A 27,695-nucleotide genomic window follows, 5' to 3' on the forward strand; every position below is an offset into this window, starting at 1 on the left:
CCGACAAGGGAGTGTTTGAAAAGCTGGGCTAACATCTCTATTTCATCTTCAAAAAATGCAGTAGTAGGTCGATCTTTGTACATCATTGGATCTCAACTTGGAAAGATCACCGGGGGGCTTTTCTCCTGCTACAATTGTCAAGAACGATTTCTTTGACATCTGGGACAGGTTGGCAATTGGTTAAAGGCTTGCGGAGTGCCATGGAAGGTTGGCGGCTCATTGGTTTTTGCTGTTGCTAGGGGGTGTGTGGTTGCCGATGGCCTAGGCAGTGAAGTAGCTACTAGCGGTTGACAGGTTTGGAAGGTCTGAGGGCCGGCCAGCAGCCAAGTTATAGGAGGTAGGGAGGGGAAGGAAAGCGTAAAAGTTGATAGTGTTTTCCTTTTTTTTTTTTTAGCGTTGTATTGGTTGTAAGTGTCTTGATTGCTCCATGGGTCGATCTAATCATATTTGGGCTTATGCCAAGATTGCAATTATAACTTGATAATTGATAAAAGACTGGAAAGATTGAGAAAAGAAAAAATTTTTAGTGAGGTTGGATTTGACATCATAATCTCCAGTGTTAACATTCCCATCATGCATAACATCCAAATTTGGGATCACATCAGGGTTCCCACAAGTTAAAGAGATAACCCCTACCATGCCCACATGGTATAACATTTGTTGTTGAGTAGCATTTCCCACGCCTCCCGCTATGATACCAACTGTGACAATCCAACACAACTTACCACCCTTTGTCCACATTACCTCAATGAATCTCATAGTTGTGTCTACAAAAAGCATATGAATATAAGTCTTTACATGTATATCAAAACAAATTCCTACAAATTCTTGATATAAATATAAGGATTAAAAGTGTTGCAGGTGGTAATTCTTTTTAAATATGAATTAGGACATGCTTAAAGTCGACAAAACTAACTCGTACTCAGAAAAATTCATCCAACTTGTTTAAACGAACTCAACTTGATTTAATGAAAAAAAAAATCAATAATCTAAACCTACCCAACCAAATTTTGAAATAACCAAAACTGAGACGTTTTGAACTCTAAATGACTTGAACTTAAAACAATCCAAATCCAAATTATCTCGAATCTAAAATGACTTGAACTCAAACAATTCAAAATACTTACCTAAAATGATCTGAATCTCAAAACCCTAAGTATCAAATTCGAATGACCTAACATAAACCCAATCTGAGACCACCTAATTACCATGTCTAGAGATGTGGTTGCTTCAAAGATCAATCTTGTCTTTAGGTTTTAATATGGTCAATTCTCCGAAAATGAAGAGATATCACATCAAAGGAAAATAAAATATATATAATATAACTAAAAAAAACCTTTGAACTTTTAAAAAAAATTCAAATAAGGTTTTATTTTTCTATTACATTCAATCAAACTTTTTTGCTTTTAATTTGGGTTAAATAAATCTTTATCATTAACGGTTGATTAATTGTTATTAGTCAAAATGTCACTTATCATTTTATGTCTACGTGACAATGACATGATACTGATGTGACACTAATGTAGAAAGTAAAAAATACTATATGATCATATCATCATGTCATATTATCATCTATTACAATATATCAACATACAATGCTAATGCTATGTGACATTGAATGACTAGTGACATTTTGATTAATAATGATTAGTTATAATTAATCATAAAAGCTTTTTTGATTTTAAATAATAGTATAAAGATTTAATTAAACTCGATAAAAAAGTAAAAATTTATTTAAATTTTTTAAAATAATTTATAAACTTTTTTAAATATTATGTAAAAATTAATCGATTAATGCCATATATCTTTAGCTTTAAGTTCAAGGTTGTGTTATTTCAAATTCTTTCTGAGTGAGATCAAATTTGGAGAGCTGGTTTAGATCAATTAGGTTCAAGTCACTTTTCATTTAGACTCGTTAACGTTTTAGGTCAGCGCATTTCGAACCTAATTGGGATTTAAGGAGCTACGTCTAATCCAAATTCACAATCACAATACAAGGGTTAAGTTTGCTGAGTGAATTCTTCCAAAAACCCGACTATATCTTGAAAAGCCACTAACCCACCTCTTTACCTTATAATCTGTTGATCAAACCGTCAACTCTTTCAGACCCCATAATCACATTATCTGTAAATGCAGCTGGACAGTTTTCTGCAAAAATTGACTGTTTTGTTCCCTATGCCATTTTTTCTATTTTTTTCCTTTCCGAGCCAAGACTAAACCTACTAGCCAGAGAAACTCTGGCCCTCATCTACTACTCAATATGCTCAGTCTCTGCAACCAACAGTTCTATCCTCACCACATCACTTTACGAAGCAATACAATCCTCCTATTCACAGCAACCCAGCAACAAGGAACAAATTAAAATGCTTCTGGAATAGAAGTACCGGCTTTTGTTATGTTGAACATCAAGAAGTTTCTCATGTTCGTAACATTAGAAAATCATGTGAAGGGGAGTACTGCAGTTCATTTCTCCAGCTCTTTTTGGAGGTCTTGCTGCTTTTGCCCCTATATGTAAAAATTTTTGGGGTTTGGGACGGCCGTTCACAATTTTGACATGCACCCAAATTATGTTGTAGCACAAACACCGGCAGGGAGAAACCTAAGGAAGTGTTCAACGGCATTATTTAGGAAGTTCACTAGAGGTCATATTCAGAATTCTCTCCGCAAGTAACAAGTCATCAGGAGTTGTGACCTGCAAATAGAAGAACGCAGTGCATCACTCCTTAAAGCAGATAAAATAGGGTTACATTCTCCCACTTTTGAAACAACAAAATAAACATGTGGCAAATAAAGGGTCATTTCCATAGAATACAGCATAACAATACCTTGATGTTGGTATAAGATCCCTCGGTTATATACACAGGATGCTTAAGGTGCTCCACTATTGACACATCATCCGTCACTTCAAGACCTTCTCTGCAGGGAACTATAGATGCTCAGAATCCGTTCCATGTTTAGGTTATAATTAATGAAGATTAACAAACTGAAGAGCTAAATGCAAGGTTTTTTTTTCTTTTTTCTTTTGCATATAATAATTTTGACACAAGGAAGGTTCACTGCCTGCAAAAAAGAATGGAGTACGGCCCTTATAAAACAAAAGCTCAGTTTAGTTGAAGGAGCAGAGTTGTATTCAAAGATTTTTAAAAAACAAATGCAACTCTTTAAATAAGATCTTCCAAACCCATGTGAACAAAACCCTATCTCTAGTTGCAGTACTGAGTTAAAAGTCTATACAGCTACATGTAGATGAAACATCTCTTCCGAAGGTTTATGCAAAAGTCAGCAGTCTCTCTCTCTCTCTCTCTCTCTCCCTTTACTGAGAGAGAGGTAGACAAGTTAGAAGTTTTGTGACATTAAATTGGGATTAACCAATAGGTCAAGGTAGTTGATAGCGTGAGTTCTTCTTCTTTTCCCTCTAACCTGGATGTCTGAAGAGAAAATGGAGGTACTCAAAGGTCAATAGTTGTACATTTATTTCAGCCAATTTTGAATAGGCTTGAGAAATTATTTTTGGGCTCAATTTTTTAATAGCCCAAACCCATTCTCGCATGATTGGACCTACATGGGTCTTGAATCATCAATGAAATTGAGCCAAAATTATATCTCAATCATGGGCTTTTATTTAACAACCCAAAAATATTTTGTTGCCAAAACAGCATTAACACCGATGAGTAGAAAAAGGAAAAAAAAGCGTCTCAGGAAAATGGACATACATAGAAATTCATTCATGAGCACACTTTCATTTCCTTATTTTTAGATGCATATCCAAACACTTAATGGATTAATGGCAATCTAGGAAAATATGAAATGCAAAAATATATTGATTTCACATCCAAATAGACATAATATATAATGAAACTACAATTTATACACTTGAATGACAAGGATATTTAATATTAATGTCTGTCAATAGCAGAAATGCAAAATACTAAGCTAGATGTTTCCCAGGACATATTTTTCAAAAAGAAGAAAGTCAAGCAGTTTGAACAGTAAATTGTGAATCATCAAGTACCTATTCACAAGCTCGAAACCTTTTCTCAGCAACTCTGGCTTAATCACCTGTATGATAAATTTGAAGCAAGTTGCACAATTATGTATTTGGTATATTCAACTAAAGCATTCTCAGAAAGATAGTAATGTGATATATTATCTCTTTCAACAAGTAAACCTGTGGGGTCTGCATTTCCCATAGTGTTTTTCGCTCTAGAGTCCTCACTACATAAGAGTGACTATTTGCCTGGGCAGAAGAAGAGAACATAATGACTAATAATCTGTTTGAAGTCTTTAATTAAGCATGAAAATAGGATGATATACTGGAAATAAACAGTATCGCAAGCATGCTAAAATGGTAGTTTATGAAACAGAATACATAAACAAAGAATAAAGTATAATGATCAGTGCAAAAAGCTTCCAACAGCATCATCTTCCATTTAGAAATTCTGTCCTAATCAATGCTAAAACACAATTGAATTTAGTATGGCTTAGAGAGAAGAAATCCCGTTCTTGATGTTATAAAGTTACATGAATAACCTATAACAACTAGTGGTAAATGAAATCTGTACGACAACTCTCCTTATCGAAGCCAGCCTCCTAACGGATCAAAATGTAGTCAGTCATCTTTAGGTAAAAGATGAACCAGAGTCTAATTTAGCAAAGAACATTTCTCAACTTGCAGAACAGACAGACAGATAGTGAAACAGGGGAAAATGCTAAATATCGGTTCATGTTAAAAGTTCCATTGACAGCCTCATGTTAGATTTCCATCTCAGAACTTCCTTGTTTGATAAGAATATACCTAGAAAAACAAAGAATTATTGATAGGAAGATAAGTAATATACATGCCAGTTCAGCAATATCATGTTAAAATTTATATAAAGCTATATCCATCCTACAAGGTTGCAAAAACCTTACTTTAATAGTGGTTAAATTAGATAGTTTGTTTCCTCTGGATAATGATAATTTTATTTACCAAGTCAGCAGGGAAATAACTTGCAACAAAAGAGACAAAAACATCAACTGCATGTCAACCAGCAAAGACATAGACTTAAAACTGTGTGATAAAGACAGATGAAATTCAAATAGTTAAAGAAAGTGACTTTATATTAATATCTACCTCTTTGATTGTGGCTTTGACAGGAACCCCAAGTACCGCTGCTCCAACCAGCCAACCATCTTTAAGAACCTAACAAAGCAGTATTAAATTTAATCACTTATTATTTGAAATTTATTTCTAGAAAATGACAAAGAATGAAAGAATACTCAAGATATGGTAAATAATAAAGGGGCCCAAGAGAGAGAGATCTTAATGCTAAGCTGTTCTATAGATATATAGCATTCTTTGAAGAAATGGGACAGAGATCATTTGAAATTCACAATAAAATGATAATGGCCAGGACAAACACCATTCATTGGAATGTTGATGTATATTTAGCATCGTTCTGATAAATTGCTTCAACCAATTACAGGCTAAAATTGTCCATCATACCTTAACTAAGTCTTATGGTATCAGAATCTTGAAATCTTTATGCTCTTAAAGCTTGTCATAACCAAACAGTTTAGTATAAAGAAATCAATCCCTCAAGATATAATTGCAGTATTGCACCAATCAATAACCAGGACAGGATAGTCTAGACCTGCTTCACTAATTATTGTGCCACACATGATAAGCACTATAACACACAAGAAACTATATATACAATGCTTTAACTGATCCAACCTCCCACAGATACAGTGACTATAATCCAATTCCTTTTCTTTATTGTTAGAGTTCCCTAAAGTTAATTTTACTGCATTAGATATCACCAGAAAATTTTCGAGTCCAAACCTTTTCTACATCTCCAGATGTTACCAAGGGTCTTGCAGAATCATGGATGCAAACAAGCTCACAGTTTGAATCAACTGCCTGCAACAAAAGTAGCTTTTAACTGTCAAGAAGGAAATATGAAGATCCTTAACATATAATGTAAGGCATTGTCTTGGGAAAGATCAAAGCAAATTACAAAATTACGAAAACCCCAGCATCCAGATACACTTTGCCTTAATACATAGGACCACAAACCTAAACAAATTATCCTCTTATAGGTTAAAAATCCGTTAATTGATCAATACAAATAAATATACCAGGACAAAGACAGAGGTAGAATTTAACTGGCAAACTGTAGTGTGAGATTGATTAGTACTAAATTGTGGAGAGCTAGCATTTTAAGGACACATTTTGGGAGGGAACTGTGATTTGAGGAATATAACTAAATTCAAATGTAAGAAATGTTGAGGAAAAGGCCATTATGTGTAGCTCTACCTTTGTATAAGGATTCTGATAGCATTCCCTTGTAGCCAAGACTGTAAAATTTCTATATATTTAGATATTAGAGTAATTTTTGTGAAAGAAACCTCTGCAAAAAAGATTTTGGAGAGCTAGCATTTTAAGTACATATTTCGGGAGGGAACTGTAATTTGAGGAATATACCTAAATTCAAATGTACGAAATGTTGACAAAAAAGCCATAGCTATACATAGCTCTACCTTCGTATAAAGATTATGATAGCATTCTCTTGTAGTCAAGACTGTAAAATTTCTATATATTTTGATATTAGAGTAATTTTTGTGAAAGAAACCTCTGCAAAAAAAATTACTGGAAGTGGATTACATCCAGATCAGTATTCTTAGGTGCTCGCCCTGGTGGACCATAATTGGTCCCTTTATAACACATGGAAAAAATTTATTTTCAGTCTATAAGGCATACATCATCCATTGACAAGAGGTTGAACATGATGCTACAAAGAAATACAGAAAAATGAGAATGGAAAATCTTATACGAAGAGTAACTTATTTCCCAGTCTGTAAGGCATACATCAGCTATTGACATGAGGTCAAACATAATGCTAGAACGAAATGCAGAAAAATAAGAATGGCAAATGTTACATGAAGAGTAAAATTGCTTTTCAGTAGAATTTCCAAGATCTCAAGCAAGCTATTCTTAATAAAGAATCATGATTCAATGCTATCACATTTTTTAAGCTATCAAACAAAAATTACAATGGCGAAGTCACTCCCAAAGCACTAGTTAGATATTATTACACAAGCATCTAAAATGAAGGTAAAAAAGGATGCAGTGAAGACAACTAGACAGTGTCATATACTGAAATGAAACAGCATTCTCTTCTTAGTTTCAAAGCATTTTGCAGGTACCTGAAGTCCACTGTAAACAGAATCCTGTCTCTCCTTCCCAGGAAGTGTGAATTTAAGGTCTACGTTAATTTTGTCTTTGGTTTCTGGAATAAAAAATGGTCATATTATCAGGAATATCTCTCTGAAGCAATAGAATCAAAAGAACTAGGAAACAACCAAACACAATGCAACATTTCCCAAGAGATGAAAAGCACAAAACATACATATCCATTTCACTTGTGCGAGTGTGTGCACAAACACAGCCAACTGATACAATGTGTGTGTACATGCTTGCATATGTGCACACTTGTGTGCAGTCATATCTGTGTGTGTGAATGTGTGTGCGTGAGCGAGAGAGAGAGAGTGACCTTCAAAAATGTCATTGTATGATGGATCACAAACCACAACAATTTCTTTCACTTCAATCATGCGTGAGAAAGTATATAAACTGCCAAATAAAGCATATAAATATCTTAGGAAAAATAGTTACTGTCATAATGAACAGACAGAAAATAACATTTACAGCAGATTGTTATATCCGAATAACCACAAAAGTGTAAGGCTCCATTTTGGTTGTTACTTATCCTACTTGCTTTTTGCTTCTTGGAAAGTTCTTATGAAGTAAAAGCCAAAGTACAAAGCAAAATTATAATTGATTAAAGCTGAGAAATAGTTGAAATGCAATCTCAATTATAATAATTTGCCCATAGGAGTAAAGTCATTCATTTTGTTATCTAAAAAATAGTAAATATTTCATTTATAATCCTTCAAAAACATTGTTTTCTTTTGTGCCCAAATGTGCTTTTCGTTTTTTTGCTTTCAAAAGTGAAAGGCATGTAGCAAAAATAACCACCACATGGTGCCTTAATAAATCATTGTATACATTTTCCAAACATAACTACCCCTGCAGATAAAATGGTTACTTTACTCTCACAGTTGCCAAATATTAGGTTCCACAAGTCCATTAGAATAATTCAAAGCTGCAATGAATAGGGAAGTAAAATGATGAAGTTGATAGAAGTTGTTCTTGTTTACCTATACAATGCAATTGGTTGTCCTAAAAGTGGTAGATATTGCTTTGGCATGCTTGCCTATTTGCACAAACACAGGAAAGCTATCATCTAGAAAATAAATAAAGAAGCATCGATAACAAAGAATGCATAAGTTTATTTGGATAAATATGCATGAGCACATTTGCAAGCTAGGACATAGAATTGATAATTACATTCAAAGATTTAAAGATAAAAAATTTAATTAGCACAAACAGAAATGAGCCCCTCACTTCTACAAAATCCAAGCCATCCAGAAATAACAATAACTAGTAACTTCAATATACATGTGTACCAATAATGATGCTTCTTGAAATAAACAGTGCATTGAAATTGACTAATATTATGTTAGATAAAAATGTAAGATTATGTACTTGGTACATGTATACAAGATGACCATTATTTTGTTAGGTAACATAAAGGAAACTGCAAAAGCTGAGTCTCAACCCGCCCAGATGGGCAAATACTCATTCGTAGCTATGATATGATTTTGTAAGAATTACAACAAATAAAGAAGCAATGCCCAGTACTGAAGATGATGAAAGAAGGCCCGCATAATTTTCAATAAAAGTATAAAACCATAACTCTCCCAGATATATGATTTAACAAGATTGTACTTAAGAACAATACTGTTGGATAATTAAAAGAATTGGTTTAAAGGAAAGCCGTGAGGATCAAAAAATTGCATGGGGCTTTACAATTTACTGGGCATTTAAACACAAAGTAAGATCCTGATGGTGCATTAAAATAATAATAGCATATAGAATTGAGAGAAAAGAAGAAAAAGATAAGAATTGATACTCACACCCATTCTTTTGCCTTTGCCTCCTGCCAAAAGAATGACCGAAACGCTTCTTTCCTTCACCTTTGCAGAGCCCTGGGTACAAACCAACAACTATTCATTTCAACCAATTAAAGCGAAAACGGTATTGCAGTTGAATACACGCATACATACATATATGGGAATCAATGCTTCTTACATTATCAACTTCCGCTGAACACTTAATCCTGCAAGAACCAATCCTGGCCCTTCTTCTCAATTCTACGTTTCGCCCTGAAAAAGAGAAACACCCAATGAAGTGAACAAAAATTATACTCCCACTTACGAAACAATAAAGATTAATTGCAAACAAAGAGGACAACAAATGGTTTCTACTTACCTGGTGAAGGGAAGTTAATGTGTATGTGCGAAAAGAATGGAGAAGACTTGGCGGCAACATGGGGTTTGGATGGAACAAGCAGACTGGAAGTGGAGCAAGTGAGAGTGAGAGAGTGGTTAAGGTGAAGAAGCCCCATCTCTCCCCACTCTATCTCTGCAGCGGCCTCGGTTACCTGGATTAAGTTTCTAGCAAGAGTCGTAACTAATGCCATCCACCATTTGAGTTAAATGCGGGCACGTGTAAAAACAATGGGACCACCAACAAGAACCGGCTCAACCATGGCCAGGTCATGGGTTTTCTGATTATGTAAACTAGTCTATGGCCTGTGAGTTGCACGCGAAACACTTTTTATTTGTTTTTTTATTTCTCTTTTTACCTCTCTATTTTTTTCTTTTCTCCTATGTTGACTAAATGAGAAAGCTCTTTTGAATTTTTTTTTATATATATTATAAATTAGATTATGACCTATACATTACATACGACTCTATTTTTATCTATTTTTTTCTCTCTTTTTATCTCTTTTTTTTTTCTATGTCCCTCACGTGGCTAAATGAGAAAGCCCCTTTAAGTCTTCCTTTTATATATATTATAAATTGGAGTTAATATGATAAGTTTATGATATAAAAGTAATTTTTCTATTTCTGTAAGTATGTATTTAATATTCCAATAGTATTAGATTTCAAATATTTATAAAAGGTTTATTGACAAATGTGTGCAATATTACTATATAATAAATGAAATTCTGAAAATTAAATATACAATTTGAGTCACTTTTTTTTAGATAGATGTTACTCAAAATGTGGTATGTTTAATATTCAGTATAATCCTTAAATAAGTTTCTAAGCTATTTAAAAAAATTCAAGTAAGTCTTTATTCTTTTATTGTATTCAATCAGGCTCTGATATTTTTATTTTGAGTTAAATAAGTTCTTATGACTAATGATAGACTAATTATCATCAATCAAAATGTCACTTATCATTTTATATTCTCATGGTGTTGACATAGCGTTAATTTGAACAGTATAAAATATCACATTATTATGTTATTATGCAAAATTAACATGTCACGTCATAATCAATTATGATATGTTAGCACCACGTAATATAGAATAACAAATAACATTTTGATTAAGTCAATAATTAGTCATAAAAGTTTATTTGACTTAAAATAAAATTATAAGGGTTTATTTAGTTCAAAATAAAAGTATAAAGGCTTAACTGAATGCAACAAAAATATAAGAGCTAATTTGAATTTTCCTAAATAATTGAAGGACTTTTTATATATTATATTTTAATATTTTAATATTTTAATATTTTAATAATATTAAATTATTGATTATTTTTAAAAAGTTACTACTAAAAGTATTGTATAAGGTTATTAACAGTTGACAAGTGTTTGGGAAAATAATTTCACATTTTTATGCTACGAATTAGGGCTTTTAATTTAAATTAATAAATATTAATAAGCAATCAAGTTAATTTATCTAAATGTCTTGCTTTTATCCCTATAGCTAAGTTACTCAACATACTTGTTCAATATAAATTAGATTATAAAACTACTCAACAATTATTGGTTATGTAAGGTGAGAACGACAGTAGGTAATAATTTGGTGTCCAACTTGGGATTCATTGATTCTAGTTGTTGGGGTCAATATTGTGACAGGATCCAATGCCACAAGGCCCAATTGTAATGACTACCAAGCTTATTGCAAGCAGCAAATCCTACTCGATCACTTCACTATTGAGCCTGGTTCCCTAGTATGCTCCATTAAGATTTAAATGACTAAAGCTTACCACCAAAGAAATCACTATGTACTCAAGAAGTGTATTTCCACAAATTACCCTAAAAGGCAATCCAAGTCCTTGACGAATATCAATTTTTTTGGTCATGGCACATCCAAATTCTTTATGCAAGACTCAACTCATGGTGATGGCTTCTATCTCCTAGTAATATGTCACCATGGCTATTAATCTCATCGATACAAATTTAGTCACTACCTTGTAACCTAAATTGGAAACCTATGACTTTCTGACAACACATCACACCATGGTGCTATGGCTGATAGCGGCTCTATTAGCCCTATGACAATCACAACCAGTAACAAGGTAGTTCCTTCTTCTTAGCAATCCTTCCTGGTTATCTCTTTACCTTTGCAATCTGTAGTTGTTTAAGTTCGTTCCAATGATGACCTTAGCAGTGTTTGTCATTGTTTTCACATTAACACTATTTGTGGCAACTAAAATATATATATGAATTAAGAAAATGTATTCTCAACATTTTAAGGAAACTCCAACTCTTCGTCTGTCAGCTCATAATGCCAGAAGATAAAGGAAGAAGCAGTGTGACGCAGTGGCAATGGGTCTCCAAAAGACAAACAAATGGGCTCAAGCCAAGTTTTCATTAATTTGATTTTGGAAAAAAATAAAAGTTGGAATTCATCACTGGCAACGGCCTATACATCCATCAAAAGGCATGCCAAAGCTGATTATGAGGGCTCACTTGGAAATTATACAACCATAATAGTTAATGTCCTATTTTTAAGTTTTCTAGTCATAATTTTCATTGTTGTAGGCAATTAATCAATTCTTCCACTATCCACTTTGTTTTTTAAATGTCTATAATACATTTATTTTAAACATTGCTCATGAACTTTTCTTTCAACCTATCTTCAAACACAATAATTTTGAAAATTGTACCCAAGTTTTAACAGTGAAATAACAAATGAATATGGGGTCACCTCACTCCAGTTATTGTCACAAACTGGTGGATTTTATCTCGATGCCCACTGCCCAATTTGCACTGTTAAAAAGAACAAACCAGATTACTTTACATAAGCAAGAAATGTTAACACACTACGCATATGTTGTTAAATAGTTTTAGAAAATATGATTTTACGTGATAGATTTTATCTGTAAGAATTAACATTTTCTACAATGAAGAAAATTAAAAAGAGATAACAATTTAAAAAAAGGGGAAAAAAAGATTGGTTAGCGAGTTGGGTATATTTCCAACTCGGGGTTAAATATTTAAATAAATAATTTCGAGTTAGAGTGACATCAATTATGCAATTGGTGTTGGGGATTTAATTCATGTTAACATAACTTATACGTAGCGAAATATTATTAAAATTTTAATCTCCTAAGCCATGGATTATTTTAATTAAAACTAATCTAAAAAAACAACAAGAGAAATTTTGAAATACTTGAAAGTCTACTTTCTTTGGTGAAGTCTTCCTTGGCTTTTTGTTTTAACTCTTGTACACCAACTAAGACTCATCAAGCCATAGCAGCATAGTTGTCCTGCCTTTAATGGTGATCCACATAGTGATTTGTCGAAATCTCTTCACTAAGAGTGTATGAATCCCTAAGCCAAAGTTTGTGCTAACAAACTCTCAACTTTGAGCTTTCTTTGTGTTTCTCTTTTTTTTTTTTTACTATGATCCTATCTTAACACATGAGAAAATAAAAATAAAACTCTTCTATATATTCAAGATGCGGCTAAGGGATTCTTTAATAAAGTGAATTGACCTACTTTATATTCAACAAGGATTATAAAATGTCTTGAGTTAATTAGACCTTTATTTAATACTCCATCAAATCATATTTGATTTAGCCCAATACTTAAGTGGATCAAGCTTATATAAAATCAATCAGATCATATCCAATTAAACTCAAATTAATTTCGACAATTCACCTAATGTATGTAACCCATTAGGTTCCCAACATGTTAGCAACAAATAGAAATTAATTCAAGTAAGAATTTATATTTATATTTATAGATCATGAGCAGTATCTAACAATACATCATGACCACCCAAATGTTAAGAGAGTCAATATGATTTGACTAACCTTTCAGTGTATAGTATCTCAGTGTAATTCGATCCTTTCATCATATATCCCAGATAGATAGAAAGCCTATCTTGGTGTCTACTCTTTAACTTATCCATATTAGTCCTGCAACTTTTATATTGACCTATCAAGATTGTCTTGGCTGAGGACTTTTAATCAATATAAGCTAGGAGCAAATGAGATATGTCCCATTCAAATCACTTGGGGTGATGAATCCTCTCTGTACCACTCTTTCATCTTCGTATGCTTCATGTCATGCCCAAAAGCACCCTGTTTAAGCATCTGATCATCTCCAGACTCGTAGAAGTGAAATCAAAGCATGACAATTCACATACAAGATGACCTGATATCACAAGTCTAAGGATTACTTACACTACTGACATATGAGAATATTTCCATAGACACTTGAGTGAAATATCAAATGGAACTCTTATAGCGAGTCATGTTCAGTGAACTTGTTCCTTATCAAGCACCCACATACTTCAACCTATGAGATCAATTGCTTACTTTCAAAGTAAAGAGACTTAACATGTACCAATCTTTGAGCATTGTTAATGTCCTTATTCTTGACAATACAATGACTAGAAACATACTTAGGAACAAGGCTTTGATCCATAAGAATATCATAATTATAACTTTTATAATTTCTTTGCAAGGCCATTATGTTCCAAAGACTTTATCTACATAAGTCTCTCATAACTTTTTATAAATAAACTCATGAATAAAGAAATACCTCATACATTATATAAAATATCCATAATGTATTTAACATGAAATATGACTAATTAATATAGTATTTTACAAGCACAAAGTCGATTAGCTTGTAGGGCTTACACTAACAATTGGCATTATGTATTACTATAAAATAGAAACAGGAGAAAATAGGTGCAAAACCATCGACAATAGTCAACATAAAAACAAAAATAATAATTACCATGAATAAAATTAACAAAACAAAGGAGGAGCTAATGCCACAGATCTTATTCACAATCAGAAAAGAAACAAACCATGAACAAACCATAGAAAAGTCACAACAATACCAGAAAGCAAAACGAAATCACGAAATAATCACAAAAACCTAAATCACTATACGAATGTCAAAATCTAAAGGAAAAAATGAAGGAAGAATAAACCAAACAACAAAACTACAATTATAAAACCCTAAACTAAAGACTTGTTAAAAAATTACAAATTTGAAGAACCGAAGAGAACAAAAGAAAAGCAATCGAATGCAAAAACACAGAAACAGAAATAACTGAGATAAAAGGAAACTGAGAATGGTCAAAAGGTGTAGAAATCAAAAATATAGAAAGGTTGGATGAAAGTAGGTGAAGAGTAGTTAGGGAAATGACAAAGTCAAACAATCTAAACACGAAACCCACCTTAGGCCGCACATGTTGATTGACCGTACAAAATCCAAAGGCTACTATCAAATCCTAAAATTTGAAAAGCTAGCACTAAATTTGAAAAACCAAAACTCTTTGACATATATCCACTAAAAAACTTAAAAAATTCATCATCCATTCTGCCTTTCCAAGCCGACCCAAAAAAAATCACAATGGCTAAAAGTAGAAAGCATAGTGAAGGTAGGAAAGAGAAAGGCTGTTTTTGCTCACTTGGAAGGACAATGTCAACCATCCCGAGAATCAAATCTACATTGAGGAGAGTAAAAAGACCTTACAATGTTGCCAATGTAGTTTTAATGGGATTGTGAGATTAGCCAAAGCTCCCCATTTTTTTATCTTTTTATTTCTGTTACACACTGAACAACACCATTAAGGAATTAGTCACTTTCTCAACTTGTAAGAAAATCCCCCTTTAATGTCTTTTTGTTTCCTTTTTCTTCACTATATTTAGTTTTTTAAGATTTGTCATCTCCTAATATGACTTACTGACCACTTTTTTGACTTGCAGAGCTACTTTTTTTTTCAATATATTTAGTTTTTTAAGATTTCTCATCTCCAAATTTGACTTGCTGACCACTTTTTTGACTTGCAAAGCTCTTTGCTGATGTGCCACGTGGCATCGTTTGGAAGCTCCATAAAGGCTTCCTTTTATATAAGGTTATGGATGTGATCTAAATTGGCACTTGGCTTTAAAAGAAAAGAAACTAAGAACCTACCAACCTTACTATAAATCTTTTTCTTAACACATATTTATCAATTGAGTGTTGTATTAACTTTTTTTCGTTGTTGTTGACAAAATTCATTTCTTACTATCAACTCCCATTCAAGTTGCAATTAATCATTTTGGAAAAAAAAAAACAACACTCCAAAATGAATAGTTACAACACAACATAGCTCTTATGATATTTTTTGTAACATAGATATCCATATATTAAAGCTCTAAACTTATTTGCAGCTTTGAAAGCAAGCTTGAAATTATTTGTAAAGCCATTGCTCCAACCACGATCACAAAACTCCTTCAACAATATATGTTATTAATTATATTAATATTATATATATGTTATTAACTACATTAATACTTTTTTACAATACTACTCCAATAATTACATTTATAAATGTATTAAATGCTTTTTTAGATATATTTATTATACAATTTTATATAAATTCCTATATACTACTTATCAATGATGAATTTAGGATTTTACATAAAAAGTGATTAAATAGTAATTATAAAAATAATTATATTATATATATAATAAAAAAAGTTAAAAACTAAGAGGTGATCGCCTGTCACCACTTTAGCTTCATCAGTATTACTCATATCTATTAAATTTAAAATCTTTTCTTTATTACTTGCATTACGATTAGACTTGTCAAAAATGGGCCTGGCCCATTGGGTCGGCCCATTTTTATTAAATATGGGGTGGGCTGCGCTTGAAAATTTAGGCTAATATTAAAACCGAGCTTAAATAGGCTAGTTCATTTGATTAGGGGGCTGACTCAAGTTGGTGCGGGCCAACCTTGTGGGCCAAAAAAAAAAAAATTAAGCCTAAACCAATTAACTATGTAAAGAGGAAAGAGCAACCAAGCCAAGGCCCAACTGCCCAAAGACCCTAAGTGGCTAAGTGAAGTCCTAACCGGCTAAGTGCCAAGACCTTAACGGCCTAAGTCCTAACCGGCTAACCCCATCTGTTTTGGCCTTCTTTCTTTCAAGGTGAGAGTCGAGTTCTGCAGTTGCTATCTCAGTTCTCAGTTCTTGCCTCATCGATTTCATTTCTCACTCCCCATCTGGCATCCAGCCATCGGCATCGCCCAATTTCTCACTTCTCACCTTCAGTTGGTCACCACTCCGGCACTCCTCATCGACCATCACAGATCGCACCTTCAAAGTCTCCGTTGCGTTTTGCTCAGTTCTCACTTCTCACATTCAGCTAATCACCACTCCAAGCCTCCAGCACTCCCCATCAGCTAGCTACCTACCTATTGCCTACCTCTACTCATTACTCTGAGTCTTCTCCTACTCGACCCACCTTTTTTGATTTGCTAGAGAGCGGACAGCGAAAGCTTTACGGCTTACGGCTTTCAACTTTGGAGATCGGTTCCTCCTCACCTCCGTCGATGACATATCTTCTAAAATTTGCTTCTCTCATCAGGGCTAGGTTGCATCTCGCCTTTGGAAGCACAGGTAAACCTCCAATCTCCTTTTTTTTTTGTGATTTAACTTTTGTGATGTGTTGCTGGACATATAGAAGTCTTATGATAAAGAGTATATTGACATTTGTAGCAGTTATTTTACTGAACTAAGATATTCTGTGCAAGAGTTTTGAACTTTATTATTATTGTTGCGTGAAGTCATGCTCAGTGTGGAGCTCAAGTTATTTATTTCGTTCATGTTTCCGCCTAATGTTTGACTAACACGATTGATGGCAAAAGTAGCCCATAATAGTCTTGAAATCTTAATATATCTCCCTTATCATAAAATGATTTAATCCTCTTGCTAAGCAAGATGATAGAAAAAGGTAAAAGAAAAAACATATCTTTTTTCCTTTAAATGAATTGCAAATTTTGGTCATTCCAAGATGAACAATATATTAACACTAGAGAATGGATAAAATTAAATCTACAAGATAAAAATGATAGTTCTAATTTCTACAATTTTTTTCCTTTATAAATGAGTTCACCCTTGCCTATAATCCAACCGACAAAAGTAATATAATTCCCTCATCAAACTTTCCCGTGGGGTGAAATCAAGCACACTTACACCACAATTACTCTGAAGCAAAACCCTAAAGTATTCTGTTCCCAATCTTGATCATCAAGAAAGGTAAAAGTATAAAAGAATGCTTAACCTTTTTTTTTTATCCATCTTTTGAATTTTCTTCCTTGTTATCAAACATTTTTTAAAAATTAAATGTGCTAATTAGAGGAAAAACCTAACGTTGCAAATTTTGTTCTCTTTTTCTTTTAAGAATCTATTTTAAATCATATTTTTACATATATAAAAATGTATTCGTAATAGATATAATCAATAAATATTGTTGTTTGTTTGTGTAAATTTTTAATATTTTTCATTCATGTTTATGTTATTTGAAGGTAACAGTGATTGATCAATCAATTGAAAACTGTATAAATTTGGATGATGACGTGAACATTTTAAATGAGGATGAAATTCCCTTCCAATCTCATATATCTGAATCTGAAAAACTGAGTAAGAAGGCCAAAAAAGAAACTTCAAATGTTTGGAATTGTTTCACTAAAATAGGCAAAAAGCAAGATAGAGTAGAAAGGGCAACTTGTAACGGTTGTAAAACAGAGTATAAGGTTGGCCCTAAACTTGGTGGCTCTAATTATGACACTTCACATTTGCGTCGTCACATTGACACTTGTAAATTCATTTCATATTTTAATCCACATCAAATGCTTATGGATTATGAAGGGAAAGTAAAGGCTAGAAAATTTGATCTTAGGATTTCACGTGACATGCTTCTTGAAGCGATAATTAAGCATGACTTGCCTTATGCTTTTATTGAATATAATAAGATTAGAGCTTGGGCTAAGTATGTAAATCTAGATGTGGTGATGCATTCTAGAAACACTACTGTATCTAATGTCTAGAGAATTCATTTGAGAGAGAAAGAGAAACTTAAACAAGCCATGGCCAAGGTACCTAATAGAATTTGTTTAACTTCTAATATATGGACAGCATCTACTTCTGAGGCCTATATTTGTTTAACTGCTCACTTTGTCAATGAAAATTGAAAGTTATGTAACAGTTACTCAACTTTTGCTGTATGCCTCTTCCACACACTATAGTTGAATTAGCTGCTACTGTATTTGATTGTTTGAAAGAATGGAAAATAGATAAAAACGTTTTCTCTCTTGCTTTAGATAATACTTCTGTTAATGATAACATGCAAGCTATCTTGAAAGACCATCTTCATTTGCAAAGTAGCTTGATTTGTGATGGTTAATTTTTTCATGTGCATTGTTGTGCTCATATATTAAATCTTATTGTTCAAGAGGGTGTTGGTCCTAAGTAAATGTGCTAGAGGGGGGTGAATAGCACTTTTTGGCTCTCACTAAATTGACTTCTAATTTTGAGCAAGTTGAAAATTAACAAGAAGAAATATGAAGTAAGATGAGGAAATAATTTAAGAAAGAATGAAAATGAAAACAAAAACAGAGTAGATAATGCACCAGAATTTTGAGTGGTTCGGTCAAAGACCTACATCCACTACCTTGATTGTTCAACCAAGGATTTTCAAAATCAAATCACTAAAAACAGTGAAATTCCCAAGCTCCCACCAAGCTTTTACAATGGCTTTTCATAGGCTCAGCCATAACCTTTAACAATGGTTTTTCCCAAGATCGACCAAAACTCAAAACTAACTTTTCTAAGCTAAGTTAGAACCTATACACACAATCAAGCAATCCAAGCTTGAATTAACTCATTAGAGTGACTCACTCACTCTAAGAATACAAAGAGAAGAGAAATAAAAGTGAGCCTATGATCACTAACTTGATTTGAGTGATACAAAGTGAAATGCTTAAATTTGTTACAAGGTTATGAGTAAAGTGTTGAAAGTATATAGATGATTTTTGCTATTTTTGAGCTCTTTTTGATCTTGGAAGCACCAAATCTTGTTCTTAACCATTAGAAGTCCTTTTTATACTTAAAAAATCAGCTTTGATGGGTGTTTGGTAGTTTCTGACCGTTGGAAACAGTTTGGGAGCAGTTCTAGCCGTTAATCTATCTTCTGGTGTCCAGATTCAAATTTTCTGACAGAGAGCTCTTAGTCGACTAACATACTTCTCAGTCGATTAAGTCGTTTCTTTCTCTGGATCCAGTCTCTAGCAGTGAGCACTTAGTCGACTAACAAAATCTCTTAGTCGATTAAGTCGGTTCTGTTTCTGAACTCGGTTTCTAGCAGTAAGCACTTAGTAGACTAACGACACTTCTTAGTCGATTAAGTTGTCTCTATTTCTGAACCAACCATCTTCATTTTTGAGTTATTAATTTATTATTGACATACATTTTGTTCTGCACACTCAAGTAGTAGAGTTAGACATAAATGAATGAGAATGTTTTATTATCATCAAAAACTAATGGAGCCAATAATCTCCCTTTTTTTATGATGACAAAACATTTCTTGATTAACAGCATAGTGTCAATTAGTTCCTTTTTGTTTTGCACAAAAAGAGGGTTTTCTCCCCTTGAGTGTGTGCTCCCCCTTAATGTATGCATAATTTTATTTTTTAATTCAACAAGTTTTTATTACTTTAAAAAAAATGACAAGTATATATACAAGCATTTGACAGAATATCATCAATATTGTAACTAACTGTCTGTCATCAGTTTGTTGTTATCAAACCTTATCCATTCCAAAACTATCCAACAAAAATGTCATGAAAACGTAATCAGCATCCATACTTGTTCAGAACCAAATTTCATTCACAATTCAACAGAAATACCATGGAAGTTAATTAGCAAACAAAGTAATATAAACAACTTATCAACATTCAATTTTCAACACAATAACTTAAACAGCAGAGTCAAATTCAAGTGTTCAACTATCAGCAAAACAAAAACAACTTAATTCCTAAATTGCCCCTTAATTCCTAAATTGCCCTTAATTCCTAAATTACACCTAGATCATTCCTTCCTTCTATCTCCTCTAATCTTCCTATTTCACTCAAGCTTTCTATTACTCCCCTTTTTTGTCATTATCAAAAAGTGAGCATCAATGAGCTAATGAATATTTTAAGGGAGTTGATTCATCTGTTCCATAGTGAACAGCAAGAGGTTTTGGAGAGGATACATGGGAAGCTCTTTGGGATGAGGATTTAGTAGGGGATGTGTCTGAGATTTGTACTGGATCCTGAGTGGAAGTTTTGGCAGTAAGCTTGGTTTTGTCAGCCAACCTTGAGGATTTTCTTCTTCTAAAGGTTTTTGTCTTGGTGGCCATGGTTTTTCTACCTTTACCAATAGGTTGGGATTTGGCTTTGGTGGATGTAGTTGCTTGCTCTTGCTTTTTATCAGCAGGTTCACTTTCTTTGGTAGTGTGAACATATTCAGGGGATTTCTTTATTAATGCTGATGTTTGAGCTTTGGTTTTTGTTGCTTCTTTCTCTACTTGTTTATCTTTTACCATTTGATGAAAAACATCCATGATTGATACTTCCTTAGAGTTAGGTGGATAAGGCTATTCTGGCTAAGGTTCCTCAAGTGGAGGGTTGTCATTAAAAGATATAAGTATTTTAGTGCCTTTATTAGATTCTTCTTCATTTTGGGGCTCTGTAGAGGGGAATTTTCTTGGTAGATCAGATTGACTTTCAGCTTGAAAGACAGGATCTTTAGCAGCTTGTCTTGCTTGTGCTAGACTTGCAGTTACAGAGGTGTCTTCAGCTGCAGGGTTAGTAGCAGACTTTCTTTTTTCCTTTATCATAGTTTCTAGTTCTGTTAATTTCTCTTCAATTTGCTGCATCTTTGCTGACTGATTAGTAAGTTTTCCATCGATTCTTATTAGCAAATTCAAAATCATGTCGTTAGAGATTTGGGAGGGAGCAGCCTCTGTCTAAGTAGGGATTGTAGAAACTTTAGGGGTTTTAACAAATTTTTCACCTTCAAGTTTGTACCCCATCTTTGGCAGACTTCCAAGGTAAATTGCTTGGTCCCTATTCTTTACTTGATCATTCTCATACCTTGAGGTCCATATCCCTTTTTTCTTTACTAGTGAGGTGATTATATTCCCATAAGGCAGATTTACTTTATCAATCTGACAAGCTCCTTTCATCCTCTCAACAATGAATCGGCCCAAATTGAGTGGAGTAGCATTGATGGCATGCTCCATTAGCCACATGTCTTGAAGACTTACATAGCTGAAACTATCATTTCTCCCATGAATATTTGCAGTAACCAGTAATATAGGATTCGAATGTGAGGGCTTTTGAAAAGACTAGCATAACTCTTGGAGGAATATCTTTCTTTCTTTCCTGTGATTATCTCTCACAAAGATGAGGGATCATAGTTTTCAGGAATTTCATAATCACCTTCTTCACATTCAATCTTGGGCAGACTTCCCAAATCTTTCTTGGAGAGTTTTTCTTTTTCTTTCTTTTTGTCTAATTCTCACTCATTCTCTTTTTGCCTTTTCCCAATTCTTTCAATCATAGAGGCAGACTTAGCTTTCTTTTTTTTCTTTTCAATTTCTGCCTGTGGATACTCTTTTATAGGTCGTTTTCCCTTCTTCTTTTCCAAAGCACTATTGGTTAGTGTGATTTTGGTCATTTAGGTTTTGAACAATTTCAGGGTTGGGGTTTCGTGGGTTTAAGAAGGAAGGATTTCAGTTTCAAAGAGGTCGGTTTTAGATGAAAGAAAATGAAGAGAGAATGAGTTAAGAGAGATTAATTTTTCTCAAAAATCGTCAGTCTCCCTCTCTTTAAATATGGTTGATACCCTTTTTTTCAAAATTCAAAAATTTGCCTCTCATTTTAATTTTTCAGTTAAGAAGTTTTTCTTTTCTTTTTCTTCACCCGGTAGCCTATCTTTGTTTCCTTTTATTGTTTTATTCATTCTATCTTGGTTCTTAACTAACTAAGTCTTATCTCTTTCGATTGAATCTTATTATTTAAGGAGACAGAATACTCTTAGTTGATTAAGCAATTCTCTTAATCAACTAAGTGCCTATTGTCTTGTGAATAGAAAGCTTAGAAATTTTCTTATAGCTCCTACACATTAACCATCTCTAAATTTCTCCTAATTTCACAAAATCTTTTCTCATTTAGGGGCTTGGTGAATATATCAGCTAATTGTTGTAATGTGTTAACGAATTCAATCTTAATGTCTCCTTTCATCACATGGTTTCCAATAAAGTGATGCCTAATTTCAATATGTTTGGTCCTAGAGTATTGGACAGGATTCTTTGAGATGTTGATGGCACTTGTGTTATCACAGAATATTGGTACATTATGCAAGTTATTCCAAAGTCTTTTAATTGTTGTTTAATCCACAAAATCTGAGCACAGCAACTACCTAAAAAAATATATTCAGCTTCAGCTATAGAGAGTGCAACTGAGTTTTGTTTTTTACTCGACTAAGACACAAGCATATCTCCTAGAAACTGACATGCTCCACTAGTGCTCTTTTTATCTATTTTGCTTCCAATAAAGTCTGCATTTGAATATGCAACAAGATTGCAAGATGTTCCTCTAGGATACCACAATCCTAAATTTTGTGTGTCTATAAGGTATCTAAAGATTTTTTTTACAGCAATCAAGTGTGACTCTTTAGGTTGTGATTAAAACCATGCACACAAACATACACTAAATTGATATCAGGCCTGCTAGCAGTTAAGTACAGCAAGGATCCAATCATACCTCTATAAAGCTTTTGATCAACGTTCTTCCCTTTTTCATCTTTATTAAGCTTGGTAGAGGGACTCATTGGAGTGCTTATTGACTTTAGCTTCAGCATATCAAACATTTTCAGCATGTCCTGAATGTATCTTTCTTGGCTTAAAAAGATGTCATCCTTACATTGCTTGATTTGGAGGCCAAGAAAGAATTTCAATTCGCCCATCATGCTCATTTCAAATTCACCGTGCATTTCCTTAGCAAAGTTTTTGCACAAGTCCTCATTAGTAGCACTAAACACAATATCATCCACATAAATTTGAACAACAATTAAATCATTCATTCATTTCTTAATAAATAATGTTCTGTCAATGCTTCCTCTACTATATCCTTTCTCAACTAAAAACCTAGAGAGTCTTTCATACCAAGCTCTTGGAGCTTGTTTTAGTCCATACAAGGCCTAATGAAGTTCGAACACATAATTTGATTTTTCAAAGTCCTCAAATCCGGGGGGTTGTTCAACATAGACTTTTTCTTGAATGAAGCCATTTAAAAATGCACTTTTTACATCCATTTGGAATAATTTGAAGTTTTGAAATATGCAAATGCAAGAAATAATCTAATGGCTTTTATCCTAGCAACAGAGGCAAGGGTTTCATCATAGTCAATTCCTTCCTTTTGGTTATACCCTTGAGCCACTAACCTAGCTTTGTTCCTAATAACATTTCCTTACTCATCTACCTTATTTCGAAACCCTTATTTTGTGCTTACAATGGGATGATTTAATGGCCTAGAAACTAGTGTCCATACTCGGTTACTCTCAAGTTGATCAAGCTCTCCTTTCATAGCTGATATCTAGCTTTCTTCTTTTTTTGCCTCTTCAAAGCTTCTAGGCTCAATTTGTGAGATGAAAGCTGTGAATTCACATGTTTCTCTAGTTCTTCTCCTAGTTTTGACTCCTTGAGAAATATCACTTGTGATTTGCTCTTGTGGATTATCCTTGATATACCTCCTGCTCTTTGGTAGATCATTGTGTTGATTTTCAATCATTTATAAGGTTTCTATGGGTGAAGGTTCTGTTTCTTTTCCTAGGGAGCTTTCTTCACTGTTTTTCTTGTCACCTAAGCTCATTGCTGCCATTTGTCTTTCAAAGTCATTTGTATCATTTTCATCAGCAAGAATTTCCTTTTGCAAGGCATTGGATTCATAAAAAACTACATGGATAGACTCATCAATAGTTAAAGATCTTTTGTTAAAGACTCTATAAGCTTTTGAGTTCAATGCATATCCTAGAAATATAGCCTCGTCACTCTTAACATCAAACTTTCCTAGAGGATGTTTTCTGTTGTTCAACATAAAGCATTTGCAGCCAAAGCTTCTAAGGTGAGAGATGTTTGGTTTTCTACCTTTGTATAGTTCATATGGGGTTTTTGATATCATGGCCCTTATTGAGACTCTATTAAAGATGTAAGCTGTTGTGTTGACAGCTTCTGCTTAAAACTACTTTGGTAGATTGTTTTCACAAAGCATGGTTCGGGCCATTTCTTTCAAGGTTCTATTTTTTCTTTCTACAACCCCATTTTGTTGAGGTGTTCTAAGTGCTGAGAAATTATGATCCAATCCCTTTTCATTACAAAAGTTTTCAAACTCATCTCCCTTAAATTCACCTCCATGATCACTTCTAATGCAAATTATCACAAGTTTTTTTTCATTTTCAACCTTCCTATAATGATTGATAAAAATAGGTAGAGTATCATTCTTATGAGCAAGAAAGTAAACCCAAGTATACCTAGAGTAGTCATCAACTATCACAAAGCCATGTGACTTGCTTCCTAGGCTAGTTGTGCTAATTGGTCTAAATAAATCAATGTGCAGCAATTCAAGAGGTCTAAAGGTGGAGACAGCCTTCTTGGTTTTGAAAGATGTTCTAATTTGTTTACCTAGTTGGCATGCATCATAAATTTGATCATTCTCAAATTTAAGTTTAGGCAATCCTATAACTAGATTTTTTCTTATCAATTTTGAGAAGGTATGCATACTCACATGTCCAAGTCTCCTATGCCATAACCGGCCATCATTTTCAATATTTGCCGTAAGACATGTTTCACAATTAATCTCAAGGTCTTCAAGAAATATAACATACATATTCTTAATTTTTTTTCCTATGAATGAAACTTTGTTAGTATTTATGTCTATCACTTCACATTTATTTGAGTCGAAGCATACCTTAAAACCTTTATCACATAATTGGCTGATACTTAATAAATTGTATTTCAATCTTTTAACCAGCAACACATGACTAATTTAAGTTTGAGAGTTCTTACCAATGGTTCTTATGCCATGAATTCAATCTTTTGAATCATTATTAAAAGATACGGTACTTCCCTTTTCCTTGTCTAGTTGAGCAAATAGTATTTAGTTTCCAGTCATGTGCCTTAAGCAGCCACTGTCCATATACCAAGGTTGCTTTTCCTTCAGTTGAGCTCTTGAACATGTGTTTTTTAGGTTCGGCTCAACCTGCAAAACAAATTTTCAATTTTTCTTAATAGGTACCCATACCTTGATAGGTCCTTGAAGGTTAGCTGCAATATAGGATCCTTTTGGAACCCAGATTTTTCTTGTTTCCTACATACTTTTTTTTTTATAGCAGTCATAGGATAAATGACCAATTTTATCACAAATATCACATCTAGATGATACCTTATTAGAATTTTTCTTGAAGTATGTATCTCTTCTTGAACTATCTTTTCTCATATTCTTAAAAGCAGCATTTTCTTCAATTGCTTTTTGTAAAGCTTCAGTTCTATTTTCTAATTCCAATTTTAGAATTTCATAATCTATTTTTGAATGTTCTAGTTCTCTTTGAAGAATGTTTCTTTGTTCAAATACAGAATTAAAGTCATGTTTAATCTTTTCTAAATCTGTCTCAAGAGATGCATTCTTTTTCTTTAAAATCTTATATTTTGAAGCAAGGTTTTCAAATTCATCATAAAGACATTCATACTGTTCTTGAAGTTCATCAATAGAGATATCAAAAGGAGTTAAAGATACTTTGGATTCATCATCCCTTGCCATCAGACATAAATTTGCTCTTTCTTCAGCTTTTTCTTCTTCAGTATCAGAACTTGAAGTATCACTATCTGACCAAGTTGCAGCCACCATTGCTTTCTTCGATTTTTTGTTTTTCTTTGGCCTTTTTTCCTTCAGCAAAGGGCATTATGACCTGAAGTGTCTTGGCTTCTTACATTCAAAGCATATAAGCTCTTTCTTCTTATTGGACTTGTTTTTATTTTTGGTTCTCCATGAAGAGCCTTGATCTCTTTTATACCCTCTCTTAGCCAATCTCCAATCTCTTTGACCCATAAGCTTTTTGAACCTTTTTGCAACCATAGCTAGTTCGTCATCATCATCACAAGATAGACTATCCACTTCTTCTTCAAGGATACTCGCTCTTAAGGCAATGCTTTTCTTCTTTGCTTTAGCTTCTCTTTTGTCTTCTTCTTCTTGTTCCTTGAGTTCTAGCTCATGAGTGAGAAGAGACCCATAAATTTCATCAAAGGTTTGGCATTTAAGTCCTTAGCTACACAAATGGCAGTCACCTTTGGCTTCCAATTTTTAGGCAGGCTTCTAAGAAGTCTTTTGACAATTTCATGTTCGGGAATTGGTTTGCCTAGTTGACTGAGTTTATTTGTGATGTTTGTGAACCTATCTAACATGTTGGTGATATCCTCACCAGGTTCCATCTTAAACATCTCATAGTTGTGGGTTAAGATAGCTATTTTGGACTCATTGACTTGTGAAATCCCTTCATGAATAATTCTAAGTTTTGTCCCGCACTTGTTTAGCTGTGGTACAGCTTGACACTATGTTAAATTTAGTGGGAGTTAAAGTACAATGCAGTGTATTAATTGCCTTAAAATTTGTTTGGACTCTTTTGGTTTCAGCTTCGGTCCATTCAGACCTTGGCTTAGGAATCATCTCATTGGTCATTACGTTTAAGGTTGAGGGAATGAAGGGTCTATCAGTAATGACATCCCACATCTCATACTCTATTGCCCTTATATATATTGACATTCTAGTATTCCAATAGGTGTAATTTGAGCCATCAAACAAAGGTGGTTTGTTTGTTTATTGTCCCTTAGCTGTTGGCTCCATTAGTTTTTGATGACAATAAAACATTCCCATTTATGTATGTCTAATACCTTTACTTGAGTGTGCAGGAAATTAATATATGAAATTAATTTATTAACTATTCAAAGAATATTTTTGAAAGAAAAAGAGGGATAAAATCAACAAGATGTAATTTGTTGAATTCAATGGGAGTTAAAGTACAATGCAGTGTATTGATTGCCTTAAAATTTTTTTAGACTCTTTTGGTTTCAGCTTCGGTCCATTCAAACCTTGGCTTAGGAATCATCTCATTGGTCATTACGTTTAGGTTGAGGGAATGAAGGGTCTATCAGTAATGACATCCCACATCTCATAGTCTATTGCCCTTATATATATTGACATTCTAGTATTCCAATAGGTGTAATTTGAGCAATCAAACAGAGGTGGTCTGTTTGTTGATTGTCCCTCAGCGGTTGGCTCCATTAGTTTTTGATGACAATAAAACATTCTCATTTATGTGTGTCTAATACCTTTACTTGAGTGTGCAGAAAATTAATATACGAAATTAATTTATTAACTTTTCAAAAAGTATTTTTGAAAGAA

The 27,695-nt window shown here is 33.4% G+C and overlaps 1 protein-coding gene across 4 annotated transcripts; it reads right to left on the minus strand.

The window, feature by feature from the left end:
- Positions 1 to 2,081: 2,081 nt before the first annotated feature.
- On the minus strand, positions 2,082 to 9,583 carry ISPD (Nucleotide-diphospho-sugar transferases superfamily protein). Of its 4 annotated transcripts, none has more exons than XM_018123948.2 (12): positions 9,377 to 9,581; positions 9,197 to 9,270; positions 9,022 to 9,111; positions 8,203 to 8,258; positions 7,536 to 7,615; positions 7,189 to 7,271; positions 5,825 to 5,902; positions 5,114 to 5,182; positions 4,169 to 4,237; positions 4,013 to 4,059; positions 2,826 to 2,916; positions 2,082 to 2,692 (listed from the first exon to the last, which is right to left on the minus strand). In XM_018123948.2, the coding sequence occupies exons 1-12, from the start codon at positions 9,510 to 9,512 to the stop codon at positions 2,621 to 2,623; spliced, it is 945 nt and encodes a 314-aa protein (XP_017979437.2). In that variant the 5' UTR covers positions 9,513 to 9,581; the 3' UTR covers positions 2,082 to 2,620. The 4 variants fall into 4 exon arrangements, with proteins under 4 accessions (XP_017979437.2, XP_007023792.3, XP_088663827.1 ...); XM_007023730.3 differs by having other exon boundaries at positions 9,022 to 9,093; positions 9,377 to 9,580; XM_088807701.1 differs by lacking the exon at positions 2,082 to 2,692 and having other exon boundaries at positions 2,839 to 2,911; positions 9,377 to 9,583.
- Between the last annotated feature and the right edge of the window lie 18,112 nt (positions 9,584 to 27,695).

The sequence above is a fragment of the Theobroma cacao genome, chromosome 6 (genome assembly GCF_053813885.1).
Source record: "Theobroma cacao isolate CCN51 chromosome 6, ASM5381388v1, whole genome shotgun sequence".
Lineage (NCBI taxonomy): Eukaryota > Viridiplantae > Streptophyta > Magnoliopsida > Malvales > Malvaceae > Theobroma > Theobroma cacao.

Bases quoted from the DNA above. Each gene is read 5' to 3' on its own strand.
- ISPD (XM_018123948.2), bottom strand. From the start codon at position 9,512: ATGGGGCTTCTTCACCTTAACCACTCTCTCACTCTCACTTGCTCCACT. The intron at 4,060-4,168 runs GTTTACTTGTTG...TTTATCATACAG, and splicing joins GGGAAATGCAGACCCCACAG to GTGATTAAGCCAGAGTTGCT. The intron at 2,917-4,012 runs GTACTTGATGAT...AGTTCCCTGCAG, and splicing joins GGTTTCGAGCTTGTGAATAG to AGAAGGTCTTGAAGTGACGG.